The sequence below is a fragment of the Macaca mulatta genome, chromosome 12, assembly GCF_049350105.2.
Source record: "Macaca mulatta isolate MMU2019108-1 chromosome 12, T2T-MMU8v2.0, whole genome shotgun sequence".
NCBI lineage: Eukaryota > Metazoa > Chordata > Mammalia > Primates > Cercopithecidae > Macaca > Macaca mulatta.
Genome location: NC_133417.1, coordinates 137231043 through 137257203, shown reverse-complemented (window position 1 = coordinate 137257203; position 26161 = coordinate 137231043). Strand labels below are relative to the sequence as shown.

Below are 26161 nucleotides of genomic sequence, written 5' to 3'. Positions count from 1 at the left end.
TGACGGATTATGCCCAAGGAGGCCTAAGCTGCCATACTCCATGTTGTTTCACAAGTTCACGTTTTTGTTAGCACCACTGCCTCTCCATACCTCCCACACACATATCACTCACCTGATAGGCCCAAACTAGTTATCCCTCAATACCTACCACAAGGGTCACCAACTACAGGAAGCCTCTCCAGAACCTCAGCCTACACAGTTTCCTGCTTTCCCCCCAATATTTTGCCATATACCCTGGTCACCCTTTTATCTGAGCACTTGCCACTTTATCCCCAAATCATCTGTTCACATGACTGCCTCCCACCACTGGGCTGCAAGCTGAAGTACAGCAAGGCAATCTTGTCTACCTCCATCTCAAAGGCACCCATGCTGCACACTCCTAACCATAACTGTTCCTGGCTCACAATGGATGCTCAATAAACATTTGTTCAGCCAAACCACCGAACTAGCTTGTAAACACAGTTTGTAAACTATAAAGCACTCAACAAATACTGTCTATTGTTGTTTACTGCTTCCTTTCCAACCTCATCCATTTTTCTCCATCATTCAGCATCCACATGCTCCAGAAAAACTGATATTCAATGTTTCGTATATCCAAACCCAATTTCTCACTTCTATTGTAGTAGGTCACACTGGTCCCTCCATTTGTAAAGCTCTCTTTTATCTTCACTTATTCAAACTGCACCAATCCATGGCCTGGCTCAAATATGTCACTTCCAATAAAGCATCTCTAGGCAAGCCTAATGGGAAATAGCGGCTCCCTCCTCTCAAATCTCAGAGCACTTTGCCTGTTCCTGTCTTATGGTGCTTATTACCTCTAAATGTACTGTAGTTCTAAGAAGAACCTGTTACTTCATCATCTCTGTTATGCCATCATACCAGCCCTGCACCTGTTACATCATCACCTCTCTGAAAGCACACAGCACAGAACAGGAAATAGTTTAATAGATTGTTTTGGATTCCATATTCAGGCAATAGCCTTCCAGTAGATTTTAAGCACCTGGATGAGTGTTCCTCTCTTCAAGCCTTCCGAAACATCCTCCTTGAACATGTAAGTTTCAAATATGCTCTTTTTCTTCCCTCGTGTGGACTTGTTCTTTGACTTTTTGTCACCTGGCGAAGCACCAATGTCATGTGGGCCAGCCACAGTGGACACACCTAGAAACATGAGGCAGCAATCAACTCTTTCCTCAAACATCTGTGTATTTTTAAAACTGGAGATATCATACCTTTTTACAATTATTATTTAAAGAGACCAACAAGAGACTGAAACTCCCTGATGGTGATTTTGAACAATAACAAAAAGGAAAGAGTGGCTAAGAAAACATGAATAAAATATACACAGATGAGACTTGAGTTTTAAATCAGCACAACAACATGGATGGAACATAATGTGAATGATGAGTCCAGTGTTCTTTGCTATTTATATACACAAACTTTTTGAAAATAGAAATTACTAAAAGATTGCCACTTTACTAGAGGAAATTAAACAGTTGTACTTAATACAACAATAAATTAAGATAGCAAGAAACCACATCTAATTCTAGAAAAAATCACACAGGAGAATACTTAACAGGTCACTAAAAGAATTATAGTAGCCCTTAGTCCTAAAAGACACCCTCCACTTCACACCCATTTCACTTTTATTTCAGTTCTCCAGTTATTTAGACAGACTCCATTTTCCTTTTACTACCTCTGGGGGTCCCCAGGGGCCGGAGGTTCATTCTGTAGTCAGGATGGCTCATTATTGGCTCCAAGGTCACTCTTCTCTCCAGATCCAAAGAAACCTCCACTGCTCAGCTCAGAGTTCCCGCCTTGAGCAGCTCTGTTGTCATTCACTGAAACCAAGAAGAGATTGGTAATTGGAGAGCGATTAAGTTGTAGGCTCCTCTGTCCTCTCAGAAATTTAGTATTTCAATGGCAAAGGCAACGTGGTGCCCCTCCTGGGTTCTGGCATAACATTCTCCAGGGCAGTTAGTCAAACACACCATCTGTCTCAAGTTTCTTTTCAAGGCCTTCACCCTCACAAGTACCACCAGACTGCTTCTTTGGGCCACTTCAACTAAACATCTCCACAAGTGGGGCAATGATGTGAAAAATAAGGAATCCTGCAGTTCTATTCAGCTTGTGAAATGAACAAAAATACAAAGAAATATAGTTTTGAAAAGTGATATAAAGATCTAGAATCTAAAAGTTGTAATGGAATGGTACTAAACTGGGGTTCAATATGTGGCATTTACTAAGTCCAACTCTGGACAAATGATATACCTCTATGAAACCAAGTTAATTCCTTAGAATCCACCAGCAAAACCTAATTCATTATCACAACTTGATGTCCAAAACTATGCAGGGAACCCCAGATGATTCACACACTTTCAAAACATGGCAATACTGTAATTAGACGTTTCTTCCCCTACTCTTACCTGCCATCACCTCAAACCAGTTGTCTGATGAGAAGCTCAAACAGCTGTGTCTAAGGAATATAAGAGCAGCTGCCAGGATCAGCAGGCTGGAATGTGGGTCCCCGCAGCTGGCCCCTAGCCTTCCACCTGGATGCTGAACATGTCATCACAACTTCTACTTTCTAGTCTCTGATGGCCACCAGCCCAGGAGTCAAGTCTATATTTGAAATTTTTGTGGGCAGCCTGAGTTCCCACAAAACGAATCAAGATGTCATTCTGAACACTAGCTTCTATTTCCTCTATACTTCCCACACACATCCTTCACCAAAATGATGTAATTTCTCTTTAAATTGAAATTAATACTAACTCAGCAGCAGAAAAGCAATGGAGACAAAGGAAAACAGGCCACTTAGGGCAAGATAAAGAGATTCACAGATAAAGCCAATCCCGTTGCAAGAAGGGAGAGAAAGAGATGGCCTTATATAAACAGCAAGGGAATGGGAAAGGCAGATGGAGGAGTCAAGACTGTCTGAGGGTTTAATACAGAAATGCATTTATGCACTCAGTAATTTCACACGTATTTCTTCAAGGCACTACACTAGACAGAATGAAGGATAAGGGGTAAGCACTGTGTTTTTTAAAGTGTGGATAAATGTACAGATGATAGGAAAGAAAGGGTGTCTCCAAGTCAGGAAACCTGAGAGTACTTTAGGAAAGATTTTAAAGAACTAAGAGTGTGAGGAAAGCATACTGTTGGCAAAAGGAAATAAAAATAGAGGCGCAAACAGAAAATACAGGCAAGTTCTCACAAAATTAATTCCATTTGGATAGAGTCCAGCCTATATGAAGGGAGGCAGTGGCAAGGAAATTAAAACAAGTTGGAAGGCCTAAAAAACTAGGCCAGTTTTTCAAAAGCACTAGGGAGTTTTCAAAGCATGAATGAGCAGAAGAGAAAAACAACGTATTAGAATTGTTTCAGGAAACCTGGTACAGGACTCAAAGTCATCTGGAGTGGACAGATACTAGTAGCAGATGTATCTTAGGAGAAAATCAGAACAGACAGGTGAAAGGAAAGGAAGACCCAAACTTGAGTTCAGGACACTGAAAAGAAGAGGCCCTTACCATGGTATTACACAGGACAAAGCAGCACCACCTAGCAACCAGGCAGGTCTGGAAGTCAGCATGGTGGGAGTGGCTGTGTGAGATTTCTAGGTAGGAGACTGGGAGTTGGTAAAGTTAGAGAAGATGATGAATTCTACTTGGAGTATTATATACCTCCACATGGAGCGATCCACCAAATACTTGAAAACGGGAGCAAAAGAGAGAAATCGGCCAGTCATTTGCATAAAGATGGTAACACAGAGAGTTCAAGAATAGATGAGACTGCCAAGAAAGGGTACGCAGATACAGAGGAGGGCACAGGATAAGGAATGAACAAGCAACATTCCCTTCCCTGTGACATCATTTTGAAGGCCTATTAACCCTATAGAAGTTCTGGGCACTCTTACCCTGACAAAATCTGGGTTAGGGCAACTTTTAGGAAATGTAAAGAAGTAGAAAATATAACAAAGAAGCTAACGAAGATGTAGGAAAAGAACCAACAGAGGCAGAAAACAAAGAGAAAAGAGCTCCCAAATGAGGACAGATCCATGATCAGGGTATGCTCCCACTAGTGACTAAGAATACAAAAGATGGCAGCCTTGGTTGGGGCAAGGGGTCGGGAGCAAACTGCCAACAACCCAAAAACAAGAGCCGGAATTGAAAATGGGGCACTACATGTCAATCCTGATTCAGGCAAAAGTTCAAAATGAAGGGGAGCTACTGCTAGGTAAGTGAGATGAGGTGACAGATTTCAATTCCAGTGTTCCTAGGTCAGCTACATCTGTGTCTTTCCTTCACAGCAGCTATCCCAGTTTGTGTGATTAATACCTAACTTGTCTCTCTAGCTTAGGGAGACAAGGAATGTTTGGTTGGGTTTGTCATTGTAACTCTGGTGGCTCCCACAGCACCTAGGATAGAATAGGTGCTCAAAAGCCACTCCATAAATGAATGGATGAGTTTGTTTTCATGAACAAGCAGTGAGAACACCAAACAGAGCAGGGTCATACCGGGAAAGTACATTAAAAACAAGTCAGCAAAGAATGGGGGAAGAACGCAGGACTCAGAAAACAAAATTGGCAAGAATAAGCCAGACAGCTAGGCAGGCAGTCAAAGCCCACATTTGGGTACCAAAGCACTAGAAGCAGATGGAAAGATTCTGAGTATATAAAATGCCAAGTAGAAAATGAACAAACAATGGCTGGGTGCGGTGGCTGATGCCTGTAGTCCTAACACTTTGGGAGGCCAAGGCGGGCAGACTGTCTAAGCTCAGCAGTTCAAGACCAGCCTGGGCAACATGGCGAAACCCCGTGTCTACTAAAAATACAAAAAATTAGTTGGGCAAGGTGGCATGCGCCTGTAATCCCAGCTACTCGAGGCTGAGGCACAAGAATTGCTTGAACCCAGGAGGCAGAGATTGCAGTGAGCCGAGAGTGTGCACTTCAGCCTGGGCGACAGAGTGAGACTCTGTCTCAAAAAAGAAAAATGAACAAACAGGCCAGGAGCAGTGGCTCACGCCTGTAATCCTAGCACTTTGGGAGGCCACGGAGGGGAGATCACCTGAGGTAGGGAGTTTGAGACCAGCCTGACCAACATGGAGAAAACCTCTCTCTACTAAAAAAAAAAATACAAAATTAGCGTGCGTGGTGGCGCATGTCTGTAATCCTAGCTACTCAGGAGGCTAAGGCAGGAGAATTGCTTGAACTTGGGAGGCAGAGGTTGCAGTGAGCCAAGATCACGCCATTGCACTCCAGCCTGGGCAACAAGAACAAAACTCCTTCTCAAAAAAAAAAAAAGAAAGAAAGAAAGAAAAGAAAGAAAGAAAGAAAGAAAAGAAAATGAACAAACAAGCAATCTTCTATTCCCTGTGACATAGTTATAAAGGCCCATTAAGCCTGAAGAAGTCCCTGGGCACTCCTACCCTGACACATTGAAAGCACAGGCCAGTTTCCAACCCTTACTAACTTCCAGAATGAGGGCCACTGATACACTGCCCAACTGCCCACTGGACCCTAGAAAAGGTGTCCTACCATGGAAATAGCCATACATTCTTAAGAGCTGGGCTGGCATTAGCATGAACAGGCAATAGTGGTCAATAATGTCACATAGTAAAAGAAGGCAGGAAGGATGAGGAATGGGGAAAAGGCACTAGACCTCATAAGGGCAAATCTGAAGAAAGCTTCTGGGTGAAATAAATGGTGTCTTGAGATCCTTTGTATTCCCCAAAACCTAGCACAATGCACAGTACATAGCAAAAGCGCAACAATTTGAATAAATGAAGCCTATTTGGGACAGAAATCAGGTTACAACAAATATATACTAGTGAGAAGTATGAGTAGCAGAGCCAGGACTACAATGGGGCAAGCCAGGCACTTAGGGTGCAAAATTTGAAAATGCAAAGTTCTATGAGTACCAGTCCCACACTTGCAGGACCCAGGAGTGAGAGCTTCCTAGAACTTTTGTGCCTTATGCATCTCACTTGTCTTAGCCTAGCCTTAGTACTTATGAGTATCAGAGCAAATGGAATGTATGAAGCCGAGTAGCGAAGGAAACTCAAAGATATAAAGTCCAAAGACAGGTTTAAAGGCAGAAAAAGATGAGCCAATGGAAAGCAAAAGATGGGAAAAGCAAGCAAAAGATGACTATTGATTAAGAAAAAATAAAGGACAAAATTAAATCTCAATGAGATTAGAAAAATAAACCATTTACATTACAAATCAATAAGAAGTACATGGATTAATCAACAAGTAGTATTAAGACACTACTTAACACCATTTTTTAAAAATAACCAACAAATCCCTACTTCATAAAATATTCCAAAATAAATTTCAGTTTGAATGAAATTTAAATGTTCAAAAATGAGAGACAGAGACAGGGAGACACACCCAGAGAGGAAAGACAGAGAGAAAGGGAGGGGGCAGGGGAAAGGACATCCAGAACTACTGAATGAGGAGTTTGACAAATATTAACCCCCTAAAGCAACAATAAAACTAACAACATTGTTAAAACTATTTAAAGTCTTGATATTGATCAAAAACATTACAACAAATTTGAGAAGTGCTGGTCCAAGAAAATCTACTGAATCTTGGTAAGAACAGTGAAGAGTGTGGTGTTTTAGCCTGGGGCTCCTATCATCCCACACTCGCTCCCAATTCCTTGGTACAGAAGCTACCAGGGTAGGACAAGCTGTGATGACAGGAGGCTCCACTGCCAGAGGGAGCTAAATTAATTTGGAGAAGAATTCCATGCCCATAGGTATTCTCAAAAAGTGATTTCAACAGCAAAAAAGGAGGGAAAGCCAATATTACAGCTAATTTGAGTTTGCAATACCAGTTAGCGCAAGCAACAGATCAGCAGACCAACCAGAAATTTAACATGGAGAACTAAGGAATGAGACAGCCAAACTGGGCCTTGATAAAAATCTTTTCTCCTGCTGGTCTGGAAGACTGTGCACATGCACAAGACTGCAAACATGAAGAAAGAAATGACAGGGCCACAGCAAGCTGCTCATTCCTAGAAAAAGATGAGGCCTTGCAAATGGAGAAAGTAAAACCCAGGCAGACTTTCTGAACTTTGAACGCATTCCCCAAGCCTCATAAAAACCAATGACAAAGGGAAGCTCATTGTTTCAAGGAATTTAAACACGACCTCTGACCAATCATAGGTTGGCCACTAAGATACGCTGACCCAGGGGGCCAATACTTGACAGCCATACTGAAAAACAAAAACAAGAAAGGATGAGCTAAGCAGAGACGTCAGCAGTCACACACGCACTCCATGGAGAAACAGACTCCATGGAATTAATTAGTTCAGCCAAGTCACTAAATAAACAAAAAGAGCAACCACCTCTAACTCTGGGGAGAAGGGAATCAAAATACAGAATATATTATCAAAAATACCCAGTTTTCATAAGATATGCAAAGAAACAGAAAAGCGTGACCCATACATGGAAGGGGGACAGTTTCAACAAAAACTCTCTCCAGGGGAGCCTAGATTTTGAAGTCAGCCAATAAAGACTTCAAAGCAGCTATTATAAATATGTTCAAAGAACTAAAAGAAAATACTTTTAAAATAAAGGAAACTATGTTGACAATGACTCAGCAAACAGAGAATATTAACTAAGAAATTATAAAAAAGAGCCAAATGGAAATTTCAAGTGGAAAGACAACAACTGAAATGAAAAATTCACTAGAGAAGCTCAAGAGGAGAATTAAGCTGGCAGAAGAAATAAGCAATAAATTTGAAGGTAGATCAATTAAGGTTATACAATCTGAAGAAAAGAAAGAACAAGGAAATTTTCTTTTACTTCCAAAGTCAAGAACTGTAATAAGGAGTCTCACTCCACTTTTTAAATTTTTGATGTCTGACCACTGACTTATGTTAGGCCTCACCTCACTTTTCCCCTTTTGAACCCACAACTGAGCAGGCTAATAAGAAAGTCCACATGTGCCTTGCCTTTGGCCCCCATGGAAAATTCAAGTTTTGCTGATCCTCAGCCTGCACATGGGATCTCCCCAACACCCTAGGCATTATAAAGGCATAACCCACTCCCTCTGTCTAACCCAAGGCAGGCCAGACCCACTTGTACTAACTCTACCATCCCCAGAAGTCTCTTGGGTGAATAATAAAATTTCTCTCAAATTTTGTTGGCTTGTGAAGTGCTTCCAGCATAGACATCCTACCTGTTAATTGGGAGGGTTACTTTCTACCTCCACAGGGTGACCACAGAATAGGAATAAAAGAGAGGACATCTCTATAAACCTTACAGAAATTAAAAGGATTATAAAGGAATACAATAAACTTAGAAAAAACAGACAAATTCCCAGAAACAAAAATTACTAAAACTTAGTCAAAAAGAAATGGAAAATTTGGCCAGGTGCAGTGGCTCACACCTGTAATCCCAGCACTTTCAGAGGCCCAGACAGGCAGATTGCTTGAACCCAGGAGTTTGAGAACAGCCGCAGCAATATGGCAAAACTCCAACCCTATTAAAAAAAAAAAAGTACAAAAAATTAGATGGGTATGGTGGTATGCACCTGTAGTCCCAGCTACTCTGGTGGCTGAGGTGGGAGGATGACCTAAGCCTGGGAGATCAAAGCTGTGGTGAGCTGTGATTACACCACTGAACTCCAGCCCAAGTGACAGAGTGAGACCCTGTCTCAAAAAAAAAAAAAAGTAGAAAATCTGAATAGACATATAACAAGTAAATAAATTGAATTATTACATTAAAATCTTCCAATAAAGAAAACTTCAGGCTCAAATGTCTTCACTAGTGTATTCTACCAAACATCGAAAGAAAAAAATATTATCAAATCCTTTACAATTCTTCCAGAAAACAGAGAACTCATTCTGTTATGACAGTATTCCCTTGATACCATAGCCAAAGAAAGGCATCAGAAGAAAAAAACTAAAACTTGTAAACAGATAAGATAATTCATATCTTAAAAATTTCTTCTTGAATCAATTTTATTAATTTGTATTTCTATAGGAATTTATCAATTTCATCTAACATTTCATGGTGGGAGTAGAATGTTGTTCCAAATATCCTCTTGTATTTTCTTAATACCTGTCCTTTCCAATATGGTGAAAGTGTTCTTTATCTCTGTTGGCCAATGTGGTAGTCACTAGCTATGTCTTTGGAGCAATTTTAGAGTGACTAGCACAACTGAAAAACTGTCAAGTTTGAAACATTTGTATTTCATCTTTATTCATAATGGATATTCTCTCAGGTTTGTTGGGGAAGAGGCTGGGTTTCCTTTTGGAGAGAGCTCCGTCACCCAGACCGAACTGCAGTGGCACGATCACAGCACTGTAACCTCAAACTCCTAGGTTCAAGCAATCCTCCTGCCTTAGCCTCCTGAGTAGCTAGGATTATAGGCATATGTCACCACATCCAACTAATTTTTTATTTTTTTATTTTTTGAAGAGATGTTGTCTCACTATGTTGCCCAGGCTGATCTTGAACTCCTAGGCTCAAGCAATCCTTCCACCTCAGCCTTCTAAAGTGCTGGGATAGATGTGAGACACCACACCCAGCCTTTTTCAGGTTGTAAAATTCTAGACTGTTATTTACTCTCATACTCTGAAGGTATCATTCCATTGTCTTACAGACTCCATTGTTTCATTGAGAAGTCAGCCATTAATCTAATTTTCAATTCTTTGAAAGAATAACATTTCTTCTCACCAACCTGGCAGATTTTGAAATTTTCCTCTTTAGCTTTGGCTTTCTACAGATTTACTACCCTAGACCAAGGTACGGATTTCTTTTTTATCCTGCTTAGTGTTAGTAAGGTTTCTTGAATCTGTTGCTTAATAACTTTAATAAGTTTTAGAAAGTTTTTCATGAAGGTTTTCAGCCATTCTCTATTCAAATATTGTTTCTGCCCATTCTCTCTCAACTCTTTGCCAGGATTCCAATTACACACTTTTGATCTCCTCAATGTCTCTATGTCTCCCTCAATGTCTTCAGTAGTTTCCATCTTTTTTTCTCTGAATTTTTCCACTTCACTAATTCTCCCTTCAGCTCTGTCAAATTCTCTTAAGCCCATCAAGTTCCCAATTTCAGTTAGTTTTCAAGTCTAAAATTTTCATCTTTTCAAGTTTCTAGTTCTCTGCTAAGAATGCTGAATCTTGTCTTTTATATTTGAACAAGGTAAGCATGGTATATTTAAATCTGCTCCTAAAAATTCCAATATGAGAAGCCCCTATGGATCAATACTATCTTCTATTCCTTGTACTTAATTTTGTTCATGTTATTCGATCATGCCATGCTTGATTTTTTAAAATTATGAGCTGGACATTATATTTACAGAATGTTTATAGTAACATTCACAAGTAATATTACCTTCCAAACAGAATTTACAACATTTGCTTCTGCCAAGCACCTGAGACAATAAATTACCTCAATCTATTTTCAGGGTTTAAAGGTATTCAAAGTGGAGCAACAGTCCCTGTGAGGGCCTATCTACATCCAATTCACCCCTACTTCTAGGCTGTGGCCCTTCAGGGTACCAACACCAAATAAGAGTGATTCACCAAGATCACTCACAACCCACATTAGCAGGGCCTAAATTCCAATTCCTATCCCTCTAACCTTAAAAGGCTATCAAATTTACTACTCAGGCTGGGCACAGTGGCTCACACCTGTAATCCCAGCACTTTGGGAGGCCAAGGTGGGTGGATCACTTGAAGCCAGGAGTTTGAGACCAGCCCGGGCAATGTAGCGAGATCCTGTCTCTACAAAAAATACAAAAATTAGCCAGACACGGTGGTGCACGCCTGTAATCCTAGCTCCTCAGGAGGCTGAGACAGGACAATCACTTGAGCCTGAGAGGTAAAGGTTGCAGTGAGCCAAGATTGGGTCACTGTGCTCCAGTCTGGGTGGCAGAAGTGAAACCCTATCTCAAAAAAAAAAAAAAAAAAAAGTACTGCTCAGTTTTTCAGCTGATCCCTCAAAAAAACTCAGCAAATATTCACTGGAGAAAAACAGTCCCAAATACTAACCTTATGTCTCTAAGCCTTTATTCTCTCCTAGACATACTCTTATTACCTCTCAAATACTTTCAAAGTATTTCTCAATACTTTGAGGGGAAGGGCTGTATTTGGTTGGTGTTTCTAGTTGTTGTCTCATGGAAGATTGGCTTCCAATTATTTTCTTTTTTTGTTTGTTTGAAATGGAGTCTTGCTCTGTCTCCCAGGCTGGAGTGCAATGGCGTAATCTTGGCTCACTGCAACCTCCGCTTTCTGGGTTCAAGTGATTCTCCTATCTCAGCCTCCCAAGTAGCTGGGATTATGTGTGCCTGCCACTTCGCTTGGCTAATCTTTGTATTTTTAGTAGAGACAGGGTTTTACCATGGTAACTAGGCTGGTCTTTAACTCCTGGCCTCAAGTGATCCACCCACCTCGGCCTCCCAAAGTGCTAGGATTACAGGCGTGAATCACTGTGCCCAGTCAGGTTTCCAATCATTTTCTATGCCATAACTGAGAGTCGAAGTATCAACCTCACTCTTAACTCTCTCATTCCCAACTCTCTCCTATATGGACTCACTCTTCTCTCAGACAAAACTTCTCCATACCTACACCTATCCTCGCTTTCTATTTTAGAGGGGAAAATGTCCCTACATATTTATAACCTAACCCTCTTAATGTGTGTTCTTCATCCTATTTTAATCTACTCTAGAACTTTTAACACACCCATTATTCTCGCCACTGGGGTATTCCCAGTAGCACACAACCAATGTAAGAACCTGGCCCTGCTCCCCTTCTGCCCACCTCAAGCTACCAGCTATCATTCCATTTCTCTCATTCCCATCCCTACCAAAGTTTAAAAATGTGGTCTAGACTCACAACCTCTATTTCCCCCATTACATACTCTTTAATCTCTTTTGCAATATGACTTCTATCCTCTTCTCTATAATGAAGTAAAGCTTTCTGTATTCCTAGGAAGAAAAATCCTCACTACTTCAATAATGGCATTCTCTCAGTTTGCTTATTTTTTGTGCACGATGCCACTGACCAGCTATATCTTTGTAATACAAATTCTTCACCCTTGGCCTCCAGAACACAACAGTCTCGTGGTTCTTCTCCTCCTCTCTCTACAATTCACAGATTTCCTTACAGACTCCTCTTTTATTCACTAACCTCTTCAGTTTCTACCATTTATAAGATTCTACTCTTATACCCCATCTCACTTCTCTTTTAAAGAGTTTTAAATTTTCATCTCCAGCTCTGCTCTTCAAAGCTCTTCTTTAACTTTCCCACATCCTGCTGAATAATACTGGCAAGCACTTTGAATGCCACATGTTTCTAATTCAATTTATTATTCTCCTCAAACTAAATTTTCCACCTGCATACTACATCCAGATTAATGACATCATTATCATCCCTGGGCAGCAACAGTAGACATCTACTCTCTTTTTCTCCATCAGTATTCTATTACCAAATTCTGTCTATTCTACCTTCAAAATGAGTCATAAGTAGATTCCTTCCTTTCCAACTTAATTAGCACTGTCTGAATTCAGGTTGTTACAACTGTATATGTACCATAAAGATGGCAATAGTTTCTTAGCAGGTCTCTCACCTACAAATCTCTTTTCTTCACTCCATGTTTCACCTACAACATAGAAGATATTTTATAAAATGCCTTTTCTTTTTTCTTTTTTTTTTTTTTTTCTCAAGGCAGAGTCTCGCTCTGTCGCCCAAGCTGGAGTGTAGTGGCATGATCTTGGCTCACTGCAACCTCTGCCTCCCAGGTTCAAGCGATTCTTCCACCTCAGCCTCCAAGTAGCTGGAACTAAAGGTGTGTGCCACCAAGCCCGGCTAATTTTTGTGTTTTTAGTAGAGACAGGGTTTTGCCATGTTGGCCAGGCTGGTCTCGAACTCCTGACCTCAGGTGAGCCACCGCCTCGGCCCCCCAAAGTGCTGGGATAACAGGCGTGAGCCAGTGCACCCAGCCATAAAGTGCCTTTTCAAAACCCTTCAGGGTTGCTCACTGCAGCTCTATAATCTTACCCACCCATCCAGGCACATCTCTTACTAGAAGTTTTACAATATCACACCAGGTGAATCCCTGATGAAAACAGTAAGTTGGGAAAGACTATGATTGCCATCAAAGCCAGAAAAATGACTTAAAAACAAACATGTTAACAATTATAAACTCTGGAAAAAAATCAGAAACAACTACCTATAGATTCTGAAGGGTAAACAAATGGAGGCAGGCTGTTGGAAGGAGTAGGAATCTGGACAAGTAACTGATAGTAGGGGGAATTTCATGTGTTTTTATAAAATTTGTGGGGAGGGAAATAGAAGTTTTGGCCCAAGGGCAGGCCACCATCACAGGGGTGGTGCAATGCAGGCAGCTAAATCTTCAACAGAAATTCCACAGGCTGCGCCTGGCTAGAAGACAGGACCACAGGTGGAGGGTGACCACAGGTGGAGGTTAGTAGCAATCTAAAAGAGGAGCGAGCTGAAGAAGGGAATCCCCTAATTCTTATGACTCTTCAAGTCTAAGGCTGACCCCTTAGCCGTGTAGACGTGCAGGACAGACTCAATGCAACATCATAAAGGCCTAAAAATTTCAAATGAGATTTAAGCCAACTCCTACAGGAGACAAGACACAATCTGAGCCTAACAGGGTCTGAAGCTAAGTGCTAGTGAAATAAAAATAAAAATAAAAAATCAAGATTCTTCAAAGGAATTTAACAGAATTCAGAGTCTACACAAAATAGTATTCAAGAAACAATACAAAAGTATTTGACTAAGAACCCAGAAAACATAGTCCATTCTAAAGGGAAAACTACAAATCTCAACCTCAAAATGACTCAGATGTTAGAATCATCAGACAAGAACTTTACATCAGCTCTGATAACTATGCTCATTGAGGTAAAGACACTTGAAATGACTGAAGAGATTGAAACTCTCAACAGAGAAATAAAAACGTACTTAAAAATGAGAATTTTAGACCAGGTACAGTGGCTCATGACTGTAATCCTCCCACTTTGGGAGACTAAGGCAGGCAGATCACTTGAGCCCAGGAATTCAAGAGCAGCCTGGCCAACATGGTGAAACCCCATCTCTACTAAAAACACAAAAATTAGCTGGGTGTGGAAGGACATGCCAGCTACTCAGGAGGCTGAGGTGGACAGATCACTAGAGCCCAGGAGGTGGAGGTTGCACTGAGCCAAGATCACACCACTGCACTCCTGCAAAGGCAACAGAGTGACAACCAGTCTCAAAAAGAAAAAAAAAAAAAAATTTAAGCTAATAAATACAATATCTGAAATAAAAAATTCAGTGGATAACCTCAATAGCAAAATAGAGGTAAAAGAATAAACACTCAAGGAGCTTAAACTTTATCAACAGAAATTATACAACCTGAAAAACAGAAAGAAGATTGAACAAAAAGATAATGTATTATGGACTTACAGGACAATATCAAAAGGTTAAACATAAGGGTAATTGGCCTGGTGGGTCACGCCTGTAATCCCAGCACTTTGGGAGGCCAAGGCAGGTGGATGACCTGAAGTCATCCATTCGAGACTAGCTTGGACGACATGGTGAAACCCCGTCTTTACTAAAAATACAAAAATTAGCTGGGTGTGGTGGTGCAAGCCTGTAATCCCAACTACTTGGGAGGGTGAGGCATGAGAATTGCTTGAACCTGGGAGGCAGAGGCTGCAGTGAGCCAAGATCATGCCACTGCACTCCAGTCTAGGAAACAGAGCAAGACTCTTGTCTCAATAAATAAATAAATAAATGGAATTGATTTCCCAGAAGAAGAGAATGGGTCCCCAAAAAATGAAGAAACATTGGCTAAAAACATCCCAGATTTGCTGAAAAACATAAATATATAGATTCCATAAGCTGAATGAACCCCAAAAAGGAAAATTTGTTTTTAAATTATATCTATATCATCATAATCAAACTGCTGAAGACAAATATAGGGAAAATCTAAAGTAGTCAACATAAAAAGAAATACCTCAAACAGAACAACATTTTGAACGGCAGCAGATTCCTTATTTTTTATCGTCATCTTTCCTGCCATCCAAAGACAATGGAATAATTTATCTTTAAAGGGCTAAAAGAAAAAAACTGTCAGCCCTGAATCCTATTTCCAGCAAAAATATCCTTCTGTAAATGAAGGCAAAACAAAGACATTTTTCAGATAAAAGAGAAAACCCATCACCAGCAGGATTGTACTACAAGAAACACCATATTGAGTTCTTCAGGCTAAAGGGATATGATACCAGAGCAAAACTGGATTTTCAGGAATAAATGTTAAGCATCGGAAATATTTAATGTATGTAAATTACACATGAGTAAAGTTGTAAAAACTTTTAAGGAAAATTATTTCTAATCTGCAATTCTATAAGCGGTCAAACTAACAATCAAGTATGGGGGTAGAATAAAGACATTTTCAAAATAGCAGGCCTAAAAAAATGTCCTGTATTTTTTCTCATGAAGCTACTAAAGGATGTGCTCTACCAAAATGACAGAATAAACTGAGACAGAGGATGATACAGAGTACGATGAGGAGAAGACTCAGCACAAAAAAAGTACACAGGAATTTTCTAAGGCAACAGAGAAAAAAGAGACCCCAGGATAGCCAATGTGCAGTAAGCATAGAGGGTCCTCTAGATTGGAGGACAAAGGTCTAGATTAGAGCAGAGTCAAGAAAGAGAAATTGTTATCATCAAGATCCCTGCTACCAAATAATTTAGTGTCTCTTTAATCCAAGGCAGAATACCTGGGTGAGCCTGGCTTGCTTCCTGTTCTAGGCTTAACTTGACCATAACCTGATGAAGTTCCTACTCTCCCCTTGAATAACTTGATTTAGCTGAGGCCACTCATTTCACCACACAGAAGTGTTCTACTTTGACCAACTCCTGAGCTTCTGAATTAACTAAAAGATAATCTATAGTATGCTTCCTTTTATATGACAAAGAAAGAAAAAATAAGAGTTACACACACACATATGCTCATTTGTGCAAAAAGACACACAACACAGTAAATTAGAAACTAATGAGATTGGCTACCTACAGTGAGTAGATGGAAACAGTGAAAGGGAGGCAGGTGATAACTAGGTAAAAGAAATAGATGTGGAATAACACTTCACTTAATATGCCTTTTTACATGTTCTGACTTTTGGAACCACACTGATGCTTCATATCTCAAAAAAAAAGCAACATAAAATAAAAGAGAATGGGAGAAATGGCCTAAAAATGCAATTCAAATAGAAAGAAATTATGCTAACTATACTTAAAATGAAAAACACAACAAATGTTAATGAAATAAACTGAAGAAGACACCAAAAAATGGAAAGATATCCCATGTTCATGGATTGCAGAATATTGTAACAGTGTCCTTACTACCCAAAGCATTCTACAGATTCAATATAATCTCTACCAAAATTCCAGGACATTTTTCACAAAAATAGAAAAAGCAATCCTAAAATTCATATAGAATCACAAAAGACCCCAAATAGGCAAAGCAATCTTGAGCAAAACGAATAACGCCTAAGGTATCACACTACCTGATCTCAAAATATAGCCTACAGTAATCAAAACAGCACAGTACTGGCTGGCATCAAAGCAGACACACAGAGCAATGGAACAGAATAGAAAGCCCAGAAATGAAAACACACATTTACTATCAATTGGCCCTCAAAAAGATGCCAAGAATACATAGTGGGGAAAGGACAATCTCTTCAATAAATGGTACTGAGAGAACTGGATTTCTATGTCCAGAAGAATGAAATTAGACACTCATCTCACAACATACACAAAAACCAAGTCAAAATAGATTAAAGGAAGTCAGCAGCGGTGGCTCAGCCTGTAATCCCAGCACTTTGGGAGGCCAAGGAGGGTAGATCACCTGAGGTCAGGAGTTCGGGACCAGCCTGACCAATATGGTGAAACCCTGTGTCTACTAAAAATACAAAAATTTGCTGGGCATAGTAGCACATGCCTGTAATCCCAGCTACTCAGGAGGCTGAGCCAGGAGAATGCTTGAACCCGGGAGGTGGAGGTTGCAGTGACCCAAGATTGGGCCACTGCACTCCAGTCTGGGTGACAAGAATAAAACTCCATCTCAAAAAAAAAAAAAAAAAAAAATTAAAGATTTAAATGTAAGGCCTGACACCGAAAACTACTGGGAAAAAACATGGAGGTAAATAAAGTTCCATGACATTGATCAGGGCAAAGATTTTTTTCTTTAAGAATACAAAAGCACAGGCAACAAAAGCAAAAAAAAAAAAAAAAAAAAAAAAAAAGACAAATGGCATTCGACTAAGCTAAGAAGACTCTGTTAGGCAAAAAATCAACAGAGCAAAGAGACAACTTAATGAATGAGAGAATATATTTGCAAATCATACATTTAATAAAGAGTTAATATCCAAAATGCAAGGAACTCGAACGATCAATTGTAAGAAAACAAATAACCTAATTTAAATATGCGAAAAGGACCTAGGTAGACAATTCTCAAAAGACCTATAAATGGCCAACAGGTATATGAAAAAAATGCTCAATGTCACTAATCATTAGGGGAATGCAAATTAAAACCACAGTGAGATACTACCTAATACCTGCTAGAATGGCTACTATGGAAAACACAAAAGATAACAAGTGTTAGCAAGGATGTGGAGAAAGAGAACACTTGTACACTGTTGGTGGAAATGTAAATTACTATAGTCATTAGGGAAAACAGTTTGGAGGTTTCTCAAAAATTTAAAAACAGAACTACCCTATGATCCAGGAATTCCACTTCTGGGTATGTATTCAAAGGAAATGAAATCAGTACATCAAAAAGACATTTGCACTCCCACGTTCATTACAGTATTAGTCTCAATAGCCAAGATACGGAATCAACCTAAATGCTCAGCAAGGGTGAATGGATTTTCAAAATGTGGTATATATACACAATGGAATACCATTTGGTTTAATAAAAAAAAAAAGGAAGCCAGGTGCAGTGGCTCATGCCTGTAGTCCCAGCACTTTGGGAGGCCAAGGTGGGAGAATTGCCTGAGTTCAGGAGTTTGAGACCAGCCTGGACAACAACATGGTGAAACCAGTCTCTTAAAAAAAAAAAAAGAAGAAGAAGAAAGAAAGAAGGAAAGAGAGAAAGAAAGAAAGGAAAGGAGAGGAGAGGAAATCCTCTCATTTGCAACAACATGGATGAACCTAGAGGACATTAGGCTAAATGAAATAAGCCAGGCATTCAGAAAGACAAATACCAGATGATCTCATTTATATGTGCTGTGTAAAAAAGTTGAACTGATAGGAACAGAGAATAAAATGGTGGTTACCAGAGGCTGGGGGTTGAGGGGAGAGGAGAGATGTCTGTGCCAAAAGACATAATATTTCAATAAGACTGGAGGAATAAGTTCAAGAGATCTATTGTACATCACAGCAACTACAGTTAATAACAATATATTGTATACAGTCATCCCTCTGTATCCATGAGTTCTGTGTCTGTGACTTCAGATCAAAAATATTTGGGGAAACAACAATAAAAATAAAAATACAATAATTTTTTTAAAAGAATCTAAATTTTAAAATACAGTATAACAATTTTCATACCATTTATATTGTATTAGGTATTACAAGTAACCTAGAGAGGATTTAAAGTCTATAGAAAGATAAGCATAGGTTATATGCAAATATCTTATCATTTTATATGAGGGACCTGAGGATCCACATTTTTTGGTAGCTGTAGGGGTCCTGGAACCAATCCCCTGTGGATATCCAGGAGCCAAGTATACTTGAAAATTGCTAAGAGAGTGTATTTTAAGTGTTCTCATCACCAAAAAAATGATAAGTAAATGAGGTAATGGATATGTTAAGTAGCTTGATCTAGTGATTCCACAATGTATACATATAGCAAAACATCATGTTGCACACCATAAAAATATGTAATTTTTTTGCTTGTCAATTAAAAATAAATAAATCACAATATATTAGAGGGCAGCAGGAAATGGGTATAAAAGGAATGGCACACTAACCCAAGTAACTGTGGGGTACAGTATTTAACCAAATCCTGTGGCTAAAAACAAAAAATAAGCGTAAATAAAGATTAAACTCTGGTTATTAGGTTGTTTTTTATAGAAGTCTGAGTTAGCAATTCTAAAACTGTTTTCCATATATCCTAGATGGAACAAATAAGTAAATACTTGTGGATAAGGAGCCAAGTTTGTCAATGTTGGAGAAAAAAAATTACAAATATGGAAAAGTGGAAAGGCTAGAATTGAAATGGAACTGGAGATATCAGTATAACTCAATGGTTTACAATAAATAGAGAAATACAGATGCATCTATATACACACACAAATGTACATAGCATGTAAAGATATATTCCCTAGCTTTGTCTACTTAAAGGGCCTAGAATCAATCACATTCCAGTAGCAATGGGAATATTTAGTGTCTAGATCTCAGTTTCTAAACACCATTCATCACTAAAAGCAACCAATGGAAAAATGCCCAACTCTGAGATATTTGTACATTTCTACCCCAGAAGAGGGGCTGGCAAACTATGCATAGTTCATCCACCTGTTTATGTAAATAAACTTTTACTGAAACATAGCCAAGCTCATTAGTTTACAAATTATCTACAGCTGCTTTCATGCTGCAAGGGCAGAGTTTAACAGTTGCAAGAGGGACTGTATGGTCTACAAAATTGAAAATATTTACTATCTGGCCACTTACAGAAAAGGTTTGCCAAGCCCTGGCCTAGAATATCTTGCTGTTCCAGAAAGTAAGAAAATACTCAAAAAATGATGAGGACATGTCAAAAGTTCACAGGAACCTTCTGAAAAGTCTGCTACTGGCCAAATATATGATCATTTAAATATCAAAATTTTATAACTGACTAAATAAAATAAGAATCCATAAGTTCCTACTGATAAAAAGACAAAAATAAATAAGTGAAAGGGAGAAGCCATTCCTTACAGCAGTATCGCAACTGATAAATTTAGAAAAAACAACGGAATTAGAAAATTACCATTGGCAATCATCACCATACTAATTAATATGTAATCATCAATGAAATCTAAAACTAGTGGTTAAGAGTTTAAGAAGTAACAGAATTTTAAATGGTTTCAAAGTATCCTCGAAGATATTATGTAAACACAAAGAGGAAAATCTATCTTGACAGTGGAAATATCTGGCAGACCCACCTTAACCAGGTGATCAAAGTAAACACGTGTAATGCGCCAAATCAACATCATATTCTCCTGATATGAAGCACTAAGAAAAACATGTCAGTTTTGAAACATCGGTTCTATGGTTTGAATGTCCCCTCCAAAATTTACGTTGAAATTTAATTGTCAGTGTGATGGTATTAACAGGTGGGATCATTAAGAAGGAATTTGGCCATGAGGGCTCAACCATCATGAATGAATTAATGCTATTATCACAGAAATGAGTTTCTGATAAAAGTGAGTTTGGCCCTCACTGCTCTTGCTCTCTTGCCCTTATGCCCTCCACCACAGGATGATGCAGCCAGAAGGCTCTCAACAGATGTCAACACCTTACTATTGGACTTTCCAGACTCCAGAACTGTGAGAAAAATAAATTTCCTTTTCTTATAAATTATCCAGTTTGTGGCACTCTGTTATAGCAACAGAAATCAAATTAAGACAGTCAGTTCAACCCAAATTGAGGGACCTGCTAAAAACTGGCCCTGTTGTATAACTGGCCTATAATCTTCAAAAACGTTAAAATCATGAAAGGAAAAACTGTTCCAAATTAAACGAGACTAAAGACACATAGCAACTCTACGCCACTCATGATCCAGAATTTTCTTTTCATATAAGAAAGGAAAAGGGCATGACTGGGAAATTTGAATAAAATCTATTGGTTAATGGTACACCAGTGTTAATTCCCTGATTCTGATAACTGCATAATGTTATAAGAGGATGGCTTTGTTTTGAGTGTCTCCACTCACAAAAAAAAAAAAAAGAGGGTAAGTCGGGAGGGATACTAAAGCAAATGTGGTAAAATATTAACACTGGGGAATCTTGTAAAGAATACAAAGTAATTATTTGTACCATTCTCTCATCTCTTTTATAGGTCTGAAATTATGTTTTTCAAAAGAACCCAAATCTAATCATAGAATCATACCTGTTTTACTGAATTACATTTTTTCTCATGCCAAAGAATATTCCCAACAACTGACAATGTAACAATTTTAACATACCCCAACATGGAATACAAATGACGCACTAAATAAATGAAGTTCAAATAATCAATTAAAGGCTATGTGGACTACAGGATCATTCCATCCTGTTTCATATGAGCCAAAACAGATTTATTAGCTGCAAGCTCAAATAAAGTGATCTCAAATGAGAGTTATGTCAGTAAAAACACTGCCTCTTAACAGGTCAGCAGTGACTTTACTCACTTATATTTTACAAAATATTTTGAGGATTTAAAAGATTAAATGTCCTGAAAGGGACAACAGCCCAGCACTTTTTGCAAACACAGCTGTTGGTTAAAGCTCTTGAGAAAAGAAAAGCTCTGGAATAGAAATCAGTTGTAGGAAGAGATAATGGTTATAAAATATTAAGCAAATTTTGGAATCTTTATTAATCTAATAGCTGACTTGTTTCTAAACCTTTGCTTCCTTACAATATGCTAGGCTTGCTTCAGGCCCTGGCCATAGAACAATAGCCATGACAGACCAGGTCCCTACTCTCATGGCGCTTACAATCTAGGAGACGAGATGGACAATAAACAAGTACACAGGCAATGACACAGAGTGGGGAGGCAGTGGCCAACAGGGTGGGGAAAATGGACACTACTTTAGTTCAGTCATCAGGAAAGCCTTTATTGAGAAATAATACTGTCACGAAGGCCACCATGTGGAGGTCACAGACTAGAGCCTTCTAGACAGACAGTATGACAAGTATAAAGACAGAAAAGGAGGAACAATCTCAGCATGTTCAAAGAACTTTAAAATAGAAAGCCTCCATAGTCTATGTATAGTAGTAAAGAATAATCAATTTTATATTAGGTGTGGTAACAGTACTTTGACTACATGTGAAAATGTTCATATTGCATAGTTAAGATATGTATATAAATGATGTCAGGATTTCTTTAAAATATTTCAGCAAAAGAAAGATAAACATGGCAAATGTACAAAAAGTACTAAATTTGGGTTATGCACTAGTCTCTCAATGCACTATTCTCTACTTTTGTATGTTTCAAATTTTTCATAAATTTTAGAAATTCCACAAAATAGAGGCTTCATGTTAAAACTGACGATACTTCATTATATTCTTTCTTTTACTTTAATACCCCAGCTCGGCTCTTACCTCTTCAGTTCTTCCTTCTGATGACCTCACCTGAGACATAAACAAAAGCTTTAAGGACCTAGGTATATACAAGATAGGTCCTACACTCTACAGCTGAATCCAGTTTCTATGACAGATATAGCTACTCTATCTAAGGCAAGGTTGGAAGCTAGACAGTATTAAAATAAGAGAGCATAAAACAAACCACATACTGATAAACAAGAAGTCATTCTTCCTGAGAAAAACAGGAATTGCCTGGACCAAAGACCATCCTCCCAATTCCATGGGGATTACTCTGGCAAAGACATTCTAATTGTGAAATCCCACTGTCAATTTTCAGTCTTGATCTTACTTGACCTTGCTGTCGCACTCGACACAGTTGAGCATTCCCTTCCTTCTTGAACCTCTCTGTCTGGCAGATGTGAGGGCAGTACTGAAGATGCCCGTGCTTCTTCCTTTTAAGGACAAGTGTCTCTACCACAGCCCCTCCTGAGAGACAGGAAGAAACTTTTGTCCCAAATGACCAATTTTGAAGAAACCAGAGTGAGTCCCTCATGGGACCCAATAATCTATACTTTATTGAATGGTTTGGAAGCTGTGTGTCAGACTCTTCTATTTCTAGGAACACAGTGGAGTCAATATCTGAAAAACCTTCTGATACTGAATTACTATAACTGCTAAACAAAATATTACCAGTTTCTTTTAAAATGCACAGTTGAGTTCTCAAGAAAGAAAAGAAAATCACCAGGAGCTAAAAATCAGGTGGGAGCTAGAAACCAGAAAAAGTAAAAACTGAGGCTACAGAGACCCTGGGAGCACTTTCTGGTGTTAGTATCAAGAGTGGTTTAAAGCTGCAGAGGGACAGAAGATTCTCAGGCCTTGATGATACAAAATGTAGAGAGGTTGAAGTGAGCCCCTTGGAAAAAACTCAGACCCTTGAAGGCGAACAATCTCAGTGAGAAAATAGGCTAGAAAAAATACACCTGCTGGTGAAGGAAAAAAATCACAGGTGTCTGTTTTGATCTAGGCTCCACAGAAGAGTCTCCTCTGAACATTCAGAACCCAAGATTGCATTCATACAATAGGGTCCAGCTAACAAACCCCAAGCATAGAAACAAACTTAAAGTGATCCTAGATTGGTAGTACCCACTGCTGAACCAAAAAGTCCTCTCAGAACTATTTGCTTCAGAATATGCCTACAGTCCAAAGCCTGCTAAATGCTTACAAAACACATAAGGAAAGAGCCATCATGACTGACAGTCAGAAAACAAAAAAAAATAGCAAAATGTAGTACAAAATAACTTCTGGTCTTAAAAAAAGACAAATACAGAATATTTTTAAACTATGTACATAAAGTAATAAAAGGGCCCAGTGGCTCACACCTGGGAGACTGAGGAGGGCAAAACACTTGAGCCCAGGAGTTTGAGACCAGCCTGGGCAAAATAGTGAGACCCCTTCTCTACAAAAAGTTAGCCAGATGTGTTGGCATGTGCCTGTAGTCCCAGTTACTTGAAAGGCTGAGGTGAGAGGATCACCTGAGCCCAGAAGGTCGAGGTTACAGTGAGCCATGATCACACCACTGCACTCCAGCCTGGGTGACAGAGTGAGAACCTATCTCAAAAAAAATGAATAAAAGAAAAAAAGAAAAGAAAAAATAAACACAAGTGAAAGAAACTTACTAAAATGTAAATTTTGAAAGAATTAAATAGAACTTTTATAAGTAAAAAGTAACTAATGCTGGAGAGTAACTTTATAGTTAAGTGTACTAGTACTAGACTTTCTCCTCTTAAGTTTTTAAAATTACATTAGGTAATTAAAAGTATAATATTGTCTGATGTGGTTTTCAATGTATGTAAAGAAGATATTTAAGACAACTAACTATAAAGCAGGGAGGGTAAAGGGACCTAAATCGCAGTAAGTTTCCTATGTTCTACCTGAAGTGGTAAGCTGTTGACACTAGTAGACTACGACATAGTAAAGACATCAATTCTCCCCAAACTGATTTATACATTCAACATAATTCTTAGCAAAGTCCCAAGATCTTTTGTAGATATAGACAAGCTTATCTTAAATTTTATATAGAAATGAAAAGGAACTAGAATAACTAAAATAATGAACAACCAAAAAAAAATAAAGTTGGAGGAATCATACTACCTGATTTTAAGCTATATAGCTATAGCAATTAAGACTGTGATATTTTCAGAGGGACAGCCACCTAGACCAATGGAACAACAGAGAGATCCCAGAAACAGCCCCTTGCAAATATGCCCAACTGATTTCAGACAGAAGTGCAAATGCAATTCAAGGGAGGAAAGACAGCCTTTTCAACAAACAGTGCTGGAACAACTGGACATCAATAGACCAAAAAAAAAAAAAACTATCAAAAAATCTTGACCTTTGCCTCAGACCATATATAAAAATTAACTCAAAATGGATGCCAGATCTAATACAAAAACTATAAAACTCTTAGAGGAGACCATAAGAGAAAAGCAGGAGGACCTAGGATTAGGTGAAAAGTTCTTAGTCACAACATGAAAAGCATGATCACAAAAGAAAAAAAAAAAGGTAAATTGTTATTTTTTTCATTTGTAGAACCTGTCATTGACATAGCTGAATGACAACTTATTCAACAATGACATTCTTATTCAACAATGTTAACCATTAGAGCTCTTCTAAGAAGACCAAAAAAAAAAAAAAATGCAGTTAGAATATGAGCTCCTGTTTTATCCTTAAGTATTAAAGTGGATGAGAGGGAGGGACTTAAATGTGTATAATCATTTCATTTTAATGAAAGACATCAGCTGGACACCATTTACCTACAATATATCATTTTAGGATCGGTGTGAAATCTCCAGGTAATTAAACTTAAGTGATGCAGACCCTCAGAGGTAACTGGGGGACTGCTGACCTCAGTCAAGGATTACTGATAAAGAAAAAAAGCCATCTCAGCCAGGCGCAGTGGCTCATGCCTGTAATCCCAGCAATTTGGGAGGCCAAGGCAAGTGGATCACCTGAGGTCAGGAGTTTGAGGTCAGCCAGGCCAACATGGTGAAACCCTGTCTCTACTAAAAATACAAAAATCAGCCAGATGTGGTGGCACACACCTGCAATCCCAGCTACTCGGGAGGCTGAGGCAGGAGACTTGCTTGAACAAGGGTTGCAAGGATGCAGGGGTTGCAGTAAGCCAAGATCATATCACTGCACTCCAAGACTCTGTCTCAAAAAAAAAAATAAAAATAAAAATAACTTCACATTTTCGAGCTTACATAATTGGATGGATGGGAGTTACATGCACCAGGACAGGGTTATTGAATGAGGATAGATGGGTAGAGAGCATCAGCCCAGAACTGGACGTATTGAGTTTGAGGTGACTGCAACACCAGGCAGTTGGACAGAAAAGTCAGGAGCTCTGAAGAACATCCGGGCTGAGAGCAAATTTGGGAGTCACCAGAGAACAAATCATAACCAAAGCAACTGAAGTTGAACACAGATGCGACTGGCCTAGGAAGAATATGGAGAAAAAAGGGAAGGGACCTAGGATTAAGACTCTGAGGAGCCTCAAAGTTCAATAGCCAGGGAGAAGGGAACAGAAATTGCAAAGACTGAGGAAAAATGGCCTCCTCAGAGGGAGATATAAGAGAAAACTTGGAAGAGTGTGATGTCAAGAAAATGTTTTTTCTGTACTTCCTGGAGGCTTGGCACGGGGGAAAAGAGAAAGAAAATCAAGATTTCGAGAAGGCAGAGGCAATGAAGTCCTATGTCACTAAGAGAAGTGAAATAAGGCATTATACTTAGCAGCATGGATATCACAGGGGGCTCAGTGAGAGTTGCAAGGGGGAAGCAACAGGGATAACACAAAAGAGAAATCAGCTGAGAC

At 39.0% G+C, this 26161-nt stretch overlaps 1 protein-coding gene across 6 annotated transcripts in view; it reads right to left on the bottom strand.

Annotated features, from left to right (window-relative positions):
- Positions 1–26161, bottom strand: part of DIS3L2 (DIS3 like 3'-5' exoribonuclease 2) — a 380688-nt gene that overhangs the window by 320459 nt on the left and 34068 nt on the right. For 4 of the 6 annotated variants that reach the window (XM_077957889.1, XM_077957885.1, XM_077957891.1 and 1 more), the window contains 2 exons: positions 1694–1838; positions 1001–1158 (listed from right to left, as the gene is read on the bottom strand). In XM_077957889.1, the coding sequence (XP_077814015.1) occupies positions 1001–1158; positions 1694–1745 (210 nt within the window). In that variant the 5' untranslated portion in view covers positions 1746–1838. Of the gene's footprint in view, positions 1–1000; positions 1159–1693; positions 1839–2423; positions 4855–8392; positions 8486–26161 lie in introns of those variants that run through there. The other 2 variants (XM_077957886.1, XM_077957888.1) reach the window with 2 other exon arrangements.